Source organism: Sminthopsis crassicaudata, chromosome 4 (genome assembly GCF_048593235.1).
Source record: "Sminthopsis crassicaudata isolate SCR6 chromosome 4, ASM4859323v1, whole genome shotgun sequence".
Classification (NCBI taxonomy): Eukaryota; Metazoa; Chordata; class Mammalia; order Dasyuromorphia; family Dasyuridae; genus Sminthopsis; species Sminthopsis crassicaudata.
In genome coordinates this window covers 346,783,124-346,801,023 of record NC_133620.1, presented here as the reverse complement: position 1 = coordinate 346,801,023, position 17,900 = coordinate 346,783,124, and the positions used below count along the sequence as shown (strand labels likewise).

Below are 17,900 nucleotides of genomic sequence, written 5' to 3'. Positions count from 1 at the left end.
GTGCACATTCTTTCATCAGAAAAATCTCCATAATCCGTGGTTCAGGTAAGGAAGTACTTCTTACACAACCCCAACCCTAACCCCAACCCAGACCGACTCAGTGGCTGCCCCTACACCTTCACTCCAGAAATGCTCAAGGCTGTAAAAGCATCTTTACATCTCCATAAAAAATGAGGAGGGCATCTGATGTACTGCTCCTTCCCCAGAGAAATTTATCATATTTTCCCCAAATAAAAGCAACTTATTGGGGGGGAGGGGAGAGAGGAAAGATATTTTTAAATCAACCGCTCTTTTTTTTTCCTTGCTCTTCTCCGTTAGATCCTGCAAAGAGAGCAGCTGACCCTCTCCCCCCATATTCTCAATGCATACAGCAAATTCTGGCCAGTTGGTTTCTAGGGCCATCTTTTCTGCTTTTTTTTTTAGCCCGTTTCTATATCGAATGCCCAACCACCATCTCCTTCCTCTACCCCAAACATAAATTCCAGGGTCACTGGGAGGAGGGAGGGATACCCACCCATCCACACAGACATCCCTATACACCCACACACACACAAAAGCAATCTCCTCATTCCTCTCTTGCTTCCCAGAAGCAATCATGGGGCTGTCCAAGCAAAAGGAATGGCTAGCATGGTTGTGGCCAAGGGGAGAGTTCCCAGGCTAGGGTGCCTAAAATCAAGGATTGCTTCTCCAAGATTCTGTAGGTTTCTAGGATGAGGCTAAGTGCCAAAAATGAGACTTGAGAGAGGGTCTACTGGGCCCTATCCTAGAGACCTTCTAGTTCAGAGGTTCTTAACCTACTGTGTCCTGAACCCTATAGACCACCCCTTCATGGGCCTATATTCACAATCGAGCAGAATGCTAAATTTAATTAGAAGTTAGTGAAACTAAAATTTGTTTCTCATCCAAGTTCATCAACCCCAGAAGTCTCTCCTCAGAAGCCTAGGGGGACTAGAGTTAAGAACCCTTGTTCTAGCAGGAGGTAAAAACAAGGAGTTTCCCTAAAGTGTGGAGGCAAAAAGTTCCTGTGGCTAAGCTAAGTCTGAGATTCCCAAGGGCTCCCAACTATTGGCTCATCGCTAATCACTTGCCAGTTCCCCAGGAGGGGGGTGTCAGCAGGCGGGGTTTCTGCCAGAGATCGAAGCAGCCGGACAGCAGAATTGGGGCTGGGGAAAGTGGGACCATCCCTCAGGAAAGTACAGCACACCTGGGAGACAGGGAGGAGGGGACAATGACAGAGGATAGGAAAGAGGAAAGAAGGGAAGGAAGCTCACCAGAAAGGGGAGGTGGCCCCATAAGCAGGAGATATAAGTGGTGGCATTTGAACAGAAGGGGAATGAGCAAAGAGTGGAACAGGAGGAAAGGGGTCCACTAAGGAGAGAGATGGAGGGAGATGGAGAGTTTAGTATGGGCAGACAAGATGGAAAAAATCAAAGGGAGGATGAAGGGGAGAGGGCAAGTGAACCAAACAATGCCAGAAAGAAGGAAAGGGCAAGACACGGGGAGAGCACAGCAGATTTTCACCTCACACTTCACTGACTTGGAAACAGTTTTGTCGATTACGTACTATTTTACAATGTTCTGAATACCTCCACACCATTTTCCTAACCCCAAATCACCATGCATGGGGGAAGGGACTCAGGAGAACTAGGTCATGATTCTATCACTATTTGTCATGCAGTCTTGGCAAGCCATTCACCTAATTGTGCCTCAATTTCCTCACCTGTAAAATGAGGAGGTAGATTGAATGATCTAAGATCCCTTTCTATACAAAAACTCTTGTCTGTAAGTAGATAGCTGAGAAAGCAGCATATTTATATAGCATTTCCCCCTTTTCCATCTCCTCTATCTTCACCTAAGGGGAAAGAGGAAGGATAGAGCCAAGGTAATTGTCTGTCTCCGGGGCACAAAAAAGGACAAATTAATCTCCTCCTTTTTCAGAGCTGGGATATGAAGCTGGCTTTCCTACTTGACCAATGCTTCCAGACCCTATTTCCCAAAATACTTGAGATACCCAATACCCCAGGAAACTGGAGAGCTGGCACAAGGGAGAGCCTTACACCAGACTGCAAGGCACTGGTAATTCTTCCCAGTGGGATAGACATAACCTCATGATTCGGAGCAAAAAGGGTAGTCTTAGGGGCAATATTTATGCCTTGTGTATTTGAGCGACCCTTTGGACACCCTGTGTTGTTTCCCTCCCGATACCCCTCCACAAATACTTAGATGGCCATTAGAGGGAGCTACTTACCCTAGACAGGCACCTCAAGCCTGTAACTGGAAAACACCCGTTCATCCTCAGGACATTACCCACGGCTCTGCCAGATGAAACTTTTTACCAGTAGATCCCACAAGCTGTATTCTGATCTCCCTGATAATCACATGAGAAAAGTCAGTGGAGAACACAGAATCCAGATTTCTTAGGCACTCCATTGAAGAATGAGCTGTTTTTTCCTTTTAGAGGGGCTGACTAGAACATATCAGCTCAGTGCTAGGAGGTTCCAAATACTGCTCATCATCCTTTCTACTCCACTGAGGGAGGGCCATGGAAGTTGAGTCACTCAGCCCACAAGTATTTTTTAAAGCGTTTGCTACATGCCAGGCACTGTTGCAGTTGTAGTGAAGTGTAAAGAGCTAGGGTGAGAAGGGTTCAGAACTCAGCTCTGCCACTTACTAGCCTTGTGGGTATCATTTAATTTCTCTGAACCTCTCATCTGTAAATACTTGCCCCTCAGAGGGTCTTTGGAATCAAATCATGTATGGAGACAGTCAAAAGAATGTTGGGTTTGGAGGCAGGGAGACCTGAATTCAAAGTCTGCCTTAGACTGAATTATGTTGCTAAATCCCTTTACCTTCCAAAGAATTCCCCACCTGCAAAATGGGAATAGTATAGTATCTTACAAGATTGCTGTGAGGGTTAAATCTGGTAACACAAGATGGGCTTTTAGACCATGGGGCCACCCAGAATATGTGCAAAGCACTTTGCAAACTTTAAATGACTACTTAAAAAGATGTGAAGTAATTTGCACACTAAACAGTACTATATGAATACCAGGTATTGGTTTTAGGCAACATTAAGAAACACCTGGATTCCATGGCCTCCACTTAGGAGTGATGTGGGAAATGAATAGCTTTCTTAACAAAACAGCAGTCTTTATTTAAGGGAGTTTCAATTGGGACTTTCAACATGCGACTTTCAATTGATCAGGTATTCTTGGGTGGAAAGAGACAGGTTGCAGTGGAGGCCATATCCAAAACAAAGATGGGAGCAGAGGAAGGTCTGGTTTGGTCACTCCATGAATCTTATGAATGCCCCCCCCCCTTTCAGAGAAGCTGTCCTCTCCAGCAGGCCAGTCAGTGAAATCTAAATTGGAGGGTTTAATTGGCAGGGGAATAGGAGCATTTGGTTAGAAAAGATAAGAACAGAATCAGGATCATGAGGGGTATGAATGCCCTATTGGTTGCTGCCCTCTGTCTGTCACTTCTAGTAAGACATAGGACCTCTCTCCAGTTTCCTCAAGGTTGACTTACCCATAGCTTTCTGGGGTAATGGGAGAAGTTGGAAATTCCTTATGGCTATTTGTCAATGATCCTACTTAGAATAGGGTTTAGAGGAAACCCTCATATCCCTAAATTAGACCTTGTCTAATTTCTTATGCCCGAAATTCCAATGCCAAAGTTTCCCATCTAACAGAACTCAGGTTCTGGCTCAAAGAAGAGTTTATCAGATTCTAATGGGGAAGGGGGCAAAGTTCAATGTCAACAAGGGGCCAACTGCAGAAAGTGGTGAAGTTAGGCCTACTGGGAAATTGGAATAGAGAAGGTAAGAAATCATAAGAGACAGGGAAAATGAAAAATAATATGGAGAATATTAACCCTAGGACATTAAGAGTGAAGACAATTCTAGGCCCTTCAAAACAGATAACACATGTTAAGGATGGGGCAGATGATCTGCTAGAGAAAAAAAGTAATCCAAACAAACATTAACAGGAGTCAGAAACAGAATGTATATGGGAGTTTGAAGACTGAGTCCTTATAGACCACTGCCAAATCTCTGCCCTGGTCTTGAATCTCCACAAACCAATTTACTCTCTACCACACCACTTTCAATTTTCCCTTTCAAGTCCCAAACACAAAGAACCCTATTGTCCTAGCTCCCTGCCTCTGAGGACCAGGCAGAGATGAGGTGGTGAGGCTTCCCCTCTTACTCTCCTTGGTACCATCAGTGGAGATGTATGTGGATGGCTTGGAATTGAGTTCAAATCTAGGATCTTGACACATTCGTTCCTACCCTTTAGAAGTAGAGAAGAGTGTTTAGGTTTTTATAGGAAAGGAAAAATCACAGCTCTATCTTCTTCCCCACCCAATCCTACCAAGGAGCCAATCAGCAGGACTCTAGCCTCTCCTGACTATGCTGGGGAGGTAGTCACCTCCCCAGTCACATAACACCTCCCTTTCCCTTGTTCTCCCTCATTCTCAGGAGGCAAGACTGAGCCCAGGAAAGGGTAGGAAAAAAATCAAAATCTCAAGTCCTTGTCTATATGCCCAAAATACATTTTTTTCTATCTCAGGAGTGTGGGGGAAATGGGGAAGGGTGGAGGCAGCTGGATGACTCTGGATAAAAAGGTGAGCTTGGAGTCATGAAGACCTCAATGGAATTCTGCCTCAGTAATGTCTGTGTGACCCTGGGCAAGTCACTTAACCCGTTTTCTTTAACCCTCAGGAAAAGGAAATGGCAAACCACTCCCCAGGCTCTTTTCCAAGAAAATCCCATGGACAATATCCATGCTGGGGGCCATGGGGTCAAAGTATTGCACACAAGGCTGAAGGTGAAAATGACTAATTGTAGCCAGCATCCACTTGTGAAATCTGGCCTCCATCCTCCTTAGGGGGGCAACGAGGGAGGCTAGAAAGCTCCAGGGCTGTTTGTGAATGGGGTTATAGGGGTAGGAAATACACAATAATCTCATCAGTCCAAGTCCTAAGTTCAGTTCTCATTCTCTTTCTTGGACCGGACTCTTCATCACTGGGTCTTCCTCCTCCTTACCTCCGGAAGATAGAAGGATTGCTCACTCCACTACTGGAGGTGCACAAGAAAAGGTCCAGAGAGGCTGAGCTGCCTCCTCTAGCACACAGCACAGCCACGAGTTGAGTAATACCCAGAGCTCGAGGGTCTTCGTTCCAGTAATCCTAACCAACAGCTCCTCCACTCCCCCCCAACACACCATGTAAACATCCCCTGTCCACTGTTCTCAGCGTCCCTGCATCCCGGCATCTCGCTGAACTCTTCTCGAGTTATGTGGAAATCCCTATGAAGCTGCAATCTTTGAAGAAGGAGGGGCAGATACTCAGCCTAAGGCAGCGCACAAGAACAAGGCGAAGGAGGCGGCTGGGGGAGCTCCTCCCGGGGAGCTCCAGCGGGGTTTTTACTGGACCAGAATGGACTCCTCGCTGGGGTCAGGAAGGTGCAGAGGGTGGGAAAGGGATATTTTTAGAGAAGGCTGCGGAGGAAACACTTTGGAACATCCCCAGCTGGCCCCGGGCTCTTCCCTGGGGAGGAGAGGGTAGACGGAGTGGGGGAAGGGCGGGGGCAGGAGAGACCCAAGATTGAGGGGATGCCGTAAGGTTAGGGCAGAGGTGGAAGACTTAAGAGAACCGGCACAGAGCGGGCCGAGAGGACCAGAGGAAGGAGGGGACGAGGCAGGGCTGGAGTTAGAACTGGGGTGGGGAAAGCGAGTCAGGAAGCAGCAGCTGCGGGCGGACAGAAGCTTTTGCAAGAAGAGTGCCAGGCTCGGGATGGGCACGCATGCCATGGAGTCCGAATGGGTCTTGGCTCCGGGGGTGGGGGGTGCATGAAGCCTCCAAATTCCTACACCGAGTTAAGTCTGAATCAGAATCAGAACCCCCCCCCCATACACCCAAAACACTCGCTATAAACTCTCACTCCGGCACGCGCTGCAACGGGCAAAGTCTCTCCCCAAACACCGCCTAACCTCCCTCACCGGGTCCCGGACCCCAGACCCCCTCTCCGGAGACTCACAGAGGCACGGTGGCGGCGACGGCGGCGACAGCGGCGGCGGCAGCGGTGTGTCCAGGCTGAGCTTTCGTAGGATGCGTGCGGGGTGGACGAGGGCTTGGATGAGATATTGGGGTGCGGGATGGAATAAGGGGGGCAGGGTCAGGAGGGGACGCGGTGTCCTATGCTCCCCTCAGGTCCTGGGCTCCGATGTACAGGTCCCCCACCCCGAGGGGCCGCGGATCGAGTGTGGCTCAGCTGGCCCCCCCAGGCCCTCCCCGAAACCCACCCCCCAGCTTGGTCCCAGGGCCGCCGCCGCGTCCCCTTTAAGTGCCCCGGAGCCGGAGCCAGAGCCCCGGCCGGCGCTGCAGCTACCGCTGCACCAGAGCCCACCGCAGTCCCCGCACGTCACAAGCGGCTGGCCAATCATAGTCACGCCGGCGCACATCAAAGGGGCGGGCCGCAGCGGTGGCTCCGCCCCTCGGGCCCTAGGGGCGGGGAGGGAGGAGGTGAGCGAAAGAAGGTTCGGGCGGGCTGGGAGCCAGACCCCCGCGGGAGCAGTGAGGGTGTGAAAGGGCTGAGCCTCCTAAATCTGGGGAGTGGGGTCCCAGCTCGCCGCAGCCTCCCAGCGTATCCCTCCACCTCTATTCCTCAAAGTTAAAAGCTGCTCCCTTTAAGTGTCCCCGGCCAGGGTCAGGAGTCTGTCGGCTTCCAGATTGTGCATAAACGTGCCGAGCCGTCCCGCTTCGCCCCCTGCCACCCTTTTTAAATCTCGCCGAGCCGCCGCCGCCGCCCTCCCTCCCCTTTTTCGGGCAGGGCCCCAAGATTGTGTTGGCTCGGGACAGCCCCGTCTCCGAGGCTGCGTTATCTGTTCCCCCCGCGGGCTGAGGGCGCGCAGCAAGCCGAGCCCAGCGCCCACCCTTCGGGTCCAGAACGGAAAGTTCCTTCCCCTCAGAACTCTGGGAGCCCCGGGTAGAATCCTGACTCCGCCACTTGGCGCGCACGGGCTGACCCCGGGAAATCACAGCCTGTCCGGGGCTCGGGCTTCTCCGTAAAAGGAGATCAGACCACACGGGACCCCTCCGAGCCCCCTCCGATCCAAGGCTGCGACCGTCCCTAATAACGGAGCGAGTCCTTCTTTCACCAAGAAGTGACCCCGAGAGGGGAAGGGGCTTGCTCCCAGGTCGCGCGAACCCCGGAGCCCCTGGTTCCTCCTGGTCCGAAGCGAGGGGAGGGGAAGAGTTCTAGGTGGAGATGGGATTCAGAGCTGGAAGGGACCCCAGAACGTCTCTGATTTGACAGACGAGGAAACTGAGCCCGGGGAAGTGTTCACTCTATTCCCGTAGAGACCCAAAGACGACAAGTTCTCGCCCTACAAGTTTCTTCTCCCACCCTCCATAAACTAGTGCTTTCAAGCTCGTACTCGTCAAGTCTAATGCAAATCAATCACGCGATCTTAAGTTGGGTCAGAACGCCCCACGGACCGGGACTGGATGAGCCCCCACCCTCTCCCAAAATCTGAGACTGGATCTCCGAAGCCGTCGGTAACCGGTCCGGTTCTACAAATAAGGAAGCACTCCCACTGGATTAGCCCAAGGTCACTCAGCAAGCGGCCAGGGCTGGGATTTGAATCCAGACTCCTCTCTCCAAGCCCGGTTCTTCTGACCTACTTTCCTTTATTGTTATTTTTAAAACGATTATCATTCTAAAACTCAATCCTGCAGTTTGGGGCCTTTTATTTTTCTCCCCTGGGTGGGGTGAGTGAGAAACTGAAAAAAAAAAAAAAAAAAAAAAAAAAAGCAAACAACCAACAAAAAACAAAACAACGGAGAACACCAAATGAGATGGAAGGAGAGGATGTAAGGGGAAAGCCCAGCGAGACACTAAGGACGGAGTTCAGGGAGGAAGGAGACAGCAGGCTGGCAGCTTTGCAGAGATTGTCATTCTCTCCTCCAGCTTAACCAAGACCGTCAATCCAAGTATTCCCTGAGTGGGAGAAACTTTTGGTGTCAACACTATTTCCCCGTTTCTGGATTTTCCAAAGCAAATGTCCCATCAGAATCTAGTTCCCTATTCTGGCTCACCAGTGCCTAAAAACAGGAAAACAAAACCCCCCAAATCATTTGAATATAAGCCTGAGCTAAACAATGGAGAAGGGAGGGCCGGTTGCCAAAGTTGCGGGCGGGGAAAGGGTTCCTCAGAAGCTAACCCTTCAGAAGAAGAGACTTGGATTAACTGAAGCTGGGAATCCCAACACTGATCCCTCGGCATCTGGAACCAGAAGGCGCCACATCAGGCTGCTTAACGGACCTCAGATACCTTCCACATAACTTGGAGATGCACGCTCATTCTTGGCCAGCTCAAATCACTTCTTTCTGGACCTTAATTTCCCCACCTATAAAATAAAGAAGTTGGACCAAAATAATATACAGGACCATAGATTGAAAGCTATAAAGGACCTCAGAGGGCATCTAGCCCAGATAGAGTTGAGGCTAAGGTTTGAATCCAACTCCTCTGGACTCTTAATCCTTCAGAATTCTTTCTACTGCATCAGGCTTCCTTCTGTGCCTCCTTATTATCGCTGCTTGTGGAGAGACTGTTCCCACATTTGGGCTGGAGGGCTTAAAAGAAGCGGAGTATCTACAGTGACAGCTTCTGGGAAAGGGCAGCTTCTGGGCAGGGCTCTGTGGGCCCTGGCTATCTCTGGGCAGCAGATGAGGTTACACCATGAATCATGAAGTGGGTGTTGGGGCAGAAGAGGGGGAGGGGATAAGACTAGGGTAGACAAAGCTATTCTGAGACCCAATATTTCAGATGGGGCAAGGCTGGTCCTAATAGGGAAGAGAGGCCTGAAGTAAGTGGAGTTGGGGGGGGGGGGCTACCAATAGGAAGATCCAGCAAAAAGTATTTTTAGGGAAGCAATCACAGAGGTTAATCAGCCACCTGAGGGTATTAGGAATGGCAAATGGTATGAGAGAGAGGGTCAATTCTATTTAATTCAACAAGGATTTATGTTAAGGTTTCAGAATATAGATAAAAATAAAATTACTTGCTCTTCAGAAGCTTACTTTTTTTTTTTTGTAGGAAAACAATATGTACACAAGTTAAGTAAAAACAAAGTACTCAAAATAAATGTAAAGTAATTATGTTGTGGGAGGAAAGAGAGAACAGAAAACCCTCCTATAAGAGGGACAGCTAGAAAGTGAAGTACTTGGCCAGTCAGGAAGATCCATGTTTGAATCTAGTCTCATCTGGTCTCAACTGTGTGATCCTAGGCTAGTCACTTAACCTTGTTTATTTCTGCTTATTAATCTGTCAGATGAGCAGTAGGAGAAAAACTCTGGTATCTTTGCTAAGAAAACCCCAAATAGGATCATAAAGAGTTAGGCTGGACTGAACAAAAATAGGAGGTACTATTTAAAATGAGCTTTGTAGGGATCTAGGAATCCAGAAGCCTTGAGGCTAGGCAGGAGGGAATTTCAAGCAGGGAGGACGCACCCAGTTCAAAGGCTTGGGATGGGAGATCAAATGTCATGGTAGAGGGCTCAACATATGCCAATTTGTGTAGAATGAAAAATGAGAGGATGAAATGTGAAATAAAATTGTGAGCTCTTCCTGGCCATTGATTGTATTAGGCCTTTTCTTATCCCCAATGTCAGCATAGGACATAGGCGATTAGTAATTACTGATTGTAAGACAAGATCAATTAAGAGATGGGGTGGAGGAGAGAGGGAGGTTGCAAACCCAGGACAAGTAGGGGCAAAGAATAAGCATTTATTTGTCTCCCACTACATGCCAGGCACTGTGCCAGACACTTTACAAATATCTCATTTGAGATGAGCCGTGTCACAGAAAAACAAAAAGAGCAGATTGATGTGGGTGACAGAGACGCCAGATGATGGTCATGTGAAGAATTCACAATGGCCATTCTCTTTGGCAAAAGGTAGGTTTATTTAGGGAAGAGATTACGGACAAAATGAAGGGACACAACAGATACTGGAATGGTAAATGTGAAATTGAGTTGGGAGACCATATGAAAGCCAAGTTCCTCAGTGGCACTCACAATTACTCAGGAAAAAGGAAACACCCTATAAGGTTGGGACATACTCTTACTTGGCAGGCTAAATCCCAAAAGGGACTTAGTACCCTAAAAGTGTTACTTAGCTTGTAAGTAGAAGTAGAGTTAGAGAGCCCACAGGGCATGAGGGAAGAGGAAGGGGAAAGACATCATGTCCAAAGGAAGGCAGTAGTCATGGGATGGCCCATAAGTAGATTTTATAGGGAAAATTTAACCTCAGGAACATGACATGGCAAGGTGAGATTATTTGAGATCCAAAGAGAAGGTGGATTTCTGACTAGAAGACCCCAGTGGAACATGGAATGCAGGAATTCAATGAGATAATGTTTCTGAAGTAATATGTGTCGATTTATGTCAACACACTTTTATTAAGTACTTACTAGGTACTAAGATTTGTGCTTGTAATGAGAACCAAATGAGAATAGTTGTAAAGTACTATATAATCTTATAGAAGGTAAACTTGAAACAACCACTGCCTATAAGTATTTTTACATAGCCACTTAATTTTCTTGGGCCTGTTTTCAGGACCAGCTAATCTCTGAAGTTTCTTCCAAACCACAACTTTATGATCAGGAGCTTACCTTAAAACCATGAACTGGACTAACATCTCTTATGAAGGGAGGCCTAATTTTCAGTTAAGGAAGAACATGATGGGCCAGATATCTCCCCAATTCTCCAATATTTGAAGCTGGATGAAAGGTTGCTAATAGTAAGAGAGAGAGATGGAGAGACAGAGAGATAAAGGAAGGAAGAAAAAGAAAGATTGATTATGTGCCATCTTGAGACCCTGATGTGGGAAAACATTTCACAGATTAACTTAGATGGGAAGACATTGGTCAAGTAGAGGTAGAAAGCTGGTCTGGAAGTCAGAGTAAGGCTCTATTTGGATAATATCAGAGAAAAGAAGCTGGTCTGTGGTTCAGGCTGGGCGACTCCTATTGGCAGTACCCTGAGAGAGTCACATCAGGTCAGGGTCTGGACTTGGGTCCTTGGCTCTGCAGGTAGGCTGGGTAACTTTATCTTTATCAACCCAACCAAAGGTGATTAGACTCTAAGAAACAGATTCATTCTATTCAAGTTTACCACATCCCGGATTAATAAACCAGATTGCTGATTTATTATGATGTTCACAAATATCTCTTGTTTCCAGAAAATAAAGGGTGCTTTTAATGCAAGGAGTTATAAATGGGATATCCTAGGTCACATCAGGTGTCCCAATATTTAGTTTGGAAAATGCAGTCACCATAAATATACTAGTCAGTTCTCTGAATGGGATACTCCCTTTTTGTGGCTCAATATACACAGACGAGCAAATTACAAAGTCAGAAAGAAGGTTGTTTAGTAAGCACAGAATTAGAGCATAAGGGGATGAGAGTCCTGACTTAAAATATGTTTTCATCAAATAGTGGCAGCCTGATGATTTCAGTCTACAGACCCAGTATCTAAAATTGAACAGTGCTGATAATCCTCGGCATAAAATACAAGCATATTTATTAAGACCCTGCTGTATTAAAAGAGCCGTGATATAATCTGAAGATGTAAAATTTAGATAAAACATGGCTCCTATCCCATTAAGATTATACTCTGATGGGAGAGAAGAAATACAGATATTAATAAGACATAACAAAACTAACATTTATATAGTGCTTGGTATGTGCCAAACACTGTGCTTAGTGTTTTACAACTATTACCTCATTTGATCCTCATAACAAACAACTCTGGGAGGTAAGTGCTATTATTAAACCCATTTTATAGTTGGGAATACCAAGGCAAATAGGTTAAGTGACTTGTTCAGGTTCACACAGCTTTGTCTTCATTGGTTTTCAGTCACGTGTGACTCTTTATGGCCCCATGGTCCATAATGGACGTGGAGTTGACATAACAAAGATACTGGAATGGTTTGTCATTTCCTTATCCAGTGTCTGAAAGTAGAGGTTAAGTGACTTGCTCAGGATGACAGTGCTAATAAGTGTCTGAGGCTAGATTTGAACTCACATCTTCGTGACTCCAGACCCTGAGCCATCTAGCTATATACATGTGGAAGACAAGTTAAAAAAAGTCTAAGAGGTATAAGTATATATAAGGTATTATATAAAGTTTAATATGTCATAATTTTATAAATAAATTATAACTTGGAATTATAATAATAAAGTATTATAATAAGGTATAAGAGATCTGGTGGAGAAAATAATTTCTACCTGGAGAAATAATTTTTACCTGGAAGTGGTCTTAAGATGAGCTTTAAGGATGGAACAGAACCAAACAATTGAATTTATATTATCACTATTATTATTAATTTGTGTTATTCATTATAAATTTGTTCCATTGATATTAATGTAAAGTTTTATATTAGGGTTCAAAAATCAATTACACACATCTAAGATTGAAAGTCATGATAAACTAGGGACTGTTTTTTTCTTTGATCCCTAGAACCTTCACTTTTGTATCTACCACATATACTTAAAAATGCATTTTGTTTAACCTATATCAGATTGCTTGCTGTCTTGGGGAGGGGGGAAGAAAGGAAGAAAAATTTGGAACAAAAGGTTTTGCAAAAATGAATGTTAAAAACTATCTTTGCATGTGTTTGGAAAAATAAAATACTTTTAAAGGAAAAAATTACGAATAACAACAAAATTTTAAAATGAATATTAATCAAGATACAAGAAAATTTCTGGGAGATATGAACATGTTTATATATAGACATTAACTTATCAATATCAATCCTTGAAACTACCCTGTGGAATCAGAACACTAGATTTGTAAGTTCCATTTACAGATGAAAAATACTTTATAGAAGTGAAGGGACTTGGAGCTAGAAAGTATTAAGAAGGTGATCCCTAGGTCTCTCCTGATTCTACATACAAGGCCCATCTACTCAAAGGGACTTTAGAATCCAACCCTATTTTTTATAAATGAAGTAACTCATTTTGGAAAACAGTAAAAGTCTTGCTGACTCCCAGTCTAGCATTCTATATCCATTTCCCCAGGCTCCCTCAGTGACTACAGGGGGTTTAGAGACTTTGTGATTAGTGACTTTAGAAAGGCAACTTGGCAAACTAGATCTCTGAGAACTGATTTCAAAATCCAGAAAGGCCTTTCACATAAATCTGGCCTTTGACACATCTATCTGGCCCTGGGATGATTCACAACCTTAATTGTTCCAAAACTACAACAACAAAAGAACTTATAAGGCATGTGGAATATATCTGTATTCCAATGACTACATTCAAGTTATTCATCCAAATGATACACACCCTTCCTCCAAGAAGGGTTTTCTGTAACATCCCACTCATATCAAAAGCCCAGTGACAAATTATCTCCTATGCTAACTAAGCTATTGTTAGGACACTGATACCATCTTCAGTGGTCCAGATCTCTATCTGGACACTAGATCCAGACAGCTCTGAAGGGAAAGGGGATGCAGGTGACCTTGCCCAGCCTTTCCTCCCTTCAATCCAATTCACTTGCAGATGATGGCATGCAAATCATATCACTCTCCATCAGAGTCTAGTCTGGAAGATAGAAATCCAGATGACCAGAAATGGCCCTGGATGCAGGGGGAGACCTTAGCCTTTTTAAGCTAAAGTCCTCAACAGGTCTCAATTTGACTGCAGCTGCACCTATCAGGAGTAAGAGGCAAAGAATCTCCTCCTTCACCTAGTCCAAAGCAATCTAAATAAATAAATGAATGAGTGAATCTGAGGGGGGAAGCCCCTCAAGTGTTTTTGGCCAAAGCAGAAATGATTACTATTTATATTCAATCTGAGTCAGTCTGGACCCAAAGGATGACCAAATGGCCTACTGGTGGCCAGTGAGAATCAGATTAGACACTAGCTGTTGTATAAGTTGTCTTTTTCTTGGAATCCTTCTCATCCTCCTCTGCTTTCTCCCTGAATCTGGAATCACATGTGTCCCCTCCTGAAATCCAAACCCAGAAGAACGAATATCTTTTCTCTCTCAGGCTCTCACAAACTCTGCATCTCCCAAAAGCATGGAATCATTCTCCTTCAAAGAAGAGCAATTAAGCCCCAGGTTGCACAGGTAAAAAAATTATTCAGTTCTGGATGATAAATATTGGAGATTGGCTGATCTTCTAATGATGAGAAATCATCCGGTCTCTGCTAGAAGACTTACCAGCTTCACATCATAACAATGAAACATGTTAGGATGTGAGATATTTATTAGTTTCAATTTAAGGAGGAAGGTTTTTCTGGAGCCTAACAAACTGCATCATTTGTCCAAAGTCCCTCAGTCTTCTTTGTTCTCAGTTTCTGAGGGTATTGCCTTGGATGTGGCGTCTAACCTCCCAAGCCTTGTCTACCATGTGTAATTAGTTATGGAAGGGGATTTTTATTCTCTCTGGGAGCTTGGTTTCTTGTTGTAATAAGCTAGAAGGGGTTAAGTAATCATAGTGTTCCAAGTACAAGTAATTATGACTCCGAGTCTTCATTCTTAACATAGAAGAATAGAACCATAGTATATCAAAGTTGGAAGGAACCTTAGAGAACATTTTTGCAAAGAAGGAAACTGAGCCCCAGAGGGAAGGTTTGGGGGGAAACTGTCAATCAGCAGTCAATCAGACAACAAGCATTCGATTAGCCCTCAAAATTTGCCAAGCATTGTGCTAAGTTATGGGGATATAAAGAAAGATTGAAACAGCTCCAAGCCTTTAAAAAGCTTATATTCTAACAGGGAAGACAACATGCAAAAGGGAAGAGGCAGAAAAGGAGGGAATGTCGCAGGATATCATAGATTTAGAGCAGCAGACCTCAGAGGCTCTCTTACTCTACAGAGGATAAATGATTCATTGAGGGTCACACAGTCAATTGGTCATAGTATCACCACATTTGAGAGGTATACAGAGGACTTATGGGTCAAAAGGGTTTAGTCCCAAAGGAAATGAATCCCTATTATTACAAGCCCCACAAAGGGGTTGAACAGCTTTTCTCAAGGATAGGAAAAACGAGGTTGTCTTGACTCCAGGTCCAGCGCCCTATTCACTGCCCCACACTCTCCAGATTATAAAGCAGAACTAAGTTTTCATTCTAGCTCAGTCATTAACTGTGACACTGGGAAAATCGCTTCATTTCCCTGGGGTTTAGTTTGCTCATCTGTAACATGAGGAGGTTGAACAATCTCTTCCCATGAAATCTAGAGTATCCAGGTGGGCCTTAGAAGAGAAAGCCTGAAGCACAGATAGGATGATAATACTCCCCGAGATAATGGGGGGGGGGGGGGGGGAGAGAGAAGAAGCACTGATTGGATTATCTCAGCCATAAGTGGGCCTTTTATTCAACTGGATTTTAGGTTACAGTCCCACCCCAGGTGAGGGCGTCTAGAAAACACATGTACTTATGCAATCAGAAAGCCAAATAATGATGCCAAACCCCTTAATAACATTTTCCTCCTAGTTACTGCTAGGAAACTTGTCTTTCCCCTTGTTAATTGCTAAAACACTTTTTTTTTTTTTTTTTTTTTAAACTAATTCCTCTTGGATTTGGCCTGGCTCTTGGCAGTGTAACAAAATCTTTGCCCTTTGATCTTTTGGGGATGACTTGTGACACTGACCTGTAACTCCAATATACTTTTAAAAACTTATTTTTTTGTAAGACAATTGGGGTTTTGCCTAGGGTCACGCAGCTAGTAAGTGTTAATTAAGTATCTGAGGTCAGATTTGAATTCTGGCCCTACCTGACTGCAGGGCCAATTCTCTATATGTTTTGGGGGTCTTACCCCATACTGCATCATTTTGGTGGCCTGGTATAGGAACAAGTCTGACTGTACTCCTAACCTCAACACTTCCAGCTCCAAATCCTCTGCATTTTGAGGAAAAACCCAGACGATCTTTTTTATTTGCTTTTGCTGAGACAACTGGGGTTAAGTGACTTGCTCAGGATCACACAGCCAGGAAGTCTTAAGTATCTGAGATCAGATTTGAACCCAGGTCCTCCTGACTTCAGGGCTGGTGATCTATTCACTTCACCACCTAGTTGCCCCCAAGATGATCTTTTTGCAAAAGAATTTATAGTCATCATTAAATTTTCTGTATCAATAAAAAGAAAGTGCTAAAATAGTGGATATTTCTTTTAAAAATAGCTCTATTTGAAGTTATGGTATTTGAAGGTAATGGAATATTATTGTTCAATAAGAAATGATGGGCAGGCTGATTTTAGAAAAGCCTGGAAAGACTTACCTGAACTGATGCTGAATGAAATGAGCAGAATCAGGAGATCATTATAGGTAATAACATCAATATTATATGATGATCAATTGATTCTTCTCGACAATGAAGTGATTCAAGGTAATTCCAACAGACTTGGGATGGAATCCCATCCACATCCAGAGAGAGAGAACTATGGAGACTGAATGTGGATCAAATCATATTTTCATCTTTTTGTTTGTTTTCTTTTTCATGGACTCCCCCCCGCCTTTTGGTCTGTTTTTTCCTTGTATAACATGACAAATATGGAAATACATTTTAAACCTATATTAGAATGCTTGCTCTCTTAGGGAAGTGGGGGTAAGGGAAGGGGAGGAGAAAAATTTAAAACACAAAGTTTTATAAAAATGAATGTTGAAAACTATCTTTACATGTTATAATATATTATTAAAAATATAAAATAATTCTAATTGGTTTGAGGATATAATCTGAGACCCACAGCCCATATCTGTCTTACAACCTCAGATATCAAAGTATGAGTTATTATCACTATGGCAATCATGAGACTGAGGGCAGCTAGGTGATGCAGTGGATAGAGTACCAGGTCTGGAATCAAGAAGACTTGGGTTCGAATGTAGCCTCAGACACTTACTAGTTGGGTGATTCTAGGCAAGTCATTTAACAGCCGGGACTTTTTTTGTTTTGGTTATTGGGCAGAGGGAAGAATGCTCTTCTTTAGAGCTAATCCAATTCCAATTGATCAATAATGGACAGAATCTGCTATACCCAGAAAAGGAACACTGGGAAATGAGTGTAAACTGTTAGTATTTTTTTGTTTTTCTCCCCAGATTATTTTTAGCTTCCGAATCCAATTCTTCCTTTGCAACAACAACAACAACAAAATTCGGTTCTGCACATATATATTGTACCTAGGATATACTATAACATATTTAATATGTATGGGAATGCCTGTCATCTAGGGGAGGGGGTGGAGGGAAGGAGGGGAAAATTCAGAACAGACGAGAGTACAAGGGATAATGTTGTAAAAAAAGGTTATAATTATAAAATTAATAATAATTAAAAAAAGAATGCTCTTTGTATCCCTGGCTCTTAAGCATAGTGTCTGGCACAGAGCAGGTGCTAAATATACATTTGTTGATTCGACTATCCTTCTTCCTATACTCTATGTCCTGCTACCTGAATTCAGTGTACCAAAATTCTACAGAGGAAGTTAGTCCAGGAAAAATAGATGCTGTCAAAAATGAATTTCTGGAGACTAAAGAGAAACAATTCTTATGAGGAAAATAGAAGGTACAATTATCCCTTCTATACCTCAAGATTTTCCTGTATTATAATATATTCCAATATATTTTCAATATATCATGGGTCTTGATAAGAAATGAAATAGGAATTCTGGGGGGTTTTGTGAATGAAAAAAAAAATTCAAACTTCTCTGGTAGGAAAGGAGGGACAATTTTTTCCATTTAAAAAAATTTTAAATATAAAATAAGAAAAAAAACAAATAGGAAAAGCAGAGAGAAGAAAAAAAACCAAAACATTGTCATGTGGCCAGTAGAACATCAAGAAGGATTCAAAATATGTTAACATATAGATTCCCGTTTCCACAATTCCCATTATATAATAAC

At 44.0% G+C, this 17,900-nt stretch overlaps 2 protein-coding genes across 8 annotated transcripts in view; both read right to left on the bottom strand.

Annotated features, from left to right (window-relative positions):
- Positions 1-17,900, bottom strand: part of PHOSPHO1 (phosphoethanolamine/phosphocholine phosphatase 1) — a 65,782-nt gene that overhangs the window by 1,339 nt on the left and 46,543 nt on the right. The window contains exons 1-3 of one of the 7 annotated variants that reach the window (XM_074261224.1): positions 6,038-6,403; positions 2,249-2,368; positions 1,721-1,852 (exon numbers count right to left, since the gene is read on the bottom strand). Coding sequence is in view for 2 of the 7 variants with exons in the window: in XM_074261222.1 (XP_074117323.1) it covers positions 2,249-2,293 (45 nt within the window). In the remaining 5 variants the exon portion in view is untranslated. Of the gene's footprint in view, positions 1-1,720; positions 1,853-2,248; positions 2,369-6,037; positions 6,438-17,900 lie in introns of those variants that run through there. The other 6 variants (XM_074261222.1, XM_074261219.1, XM_074261220.1 and 3 more) reach the window with 6 other exon arrangements.
- Positions 1-17,900, bottom strand: part of GNGT2 (G protein subunit gamma transducin 2) — an 85,052-nt gene that overhangs the window by 20,618 nt on the left and 46,534 nt on the right. The gene's annotated exons all lie outside the window — the stretch shown is intronic.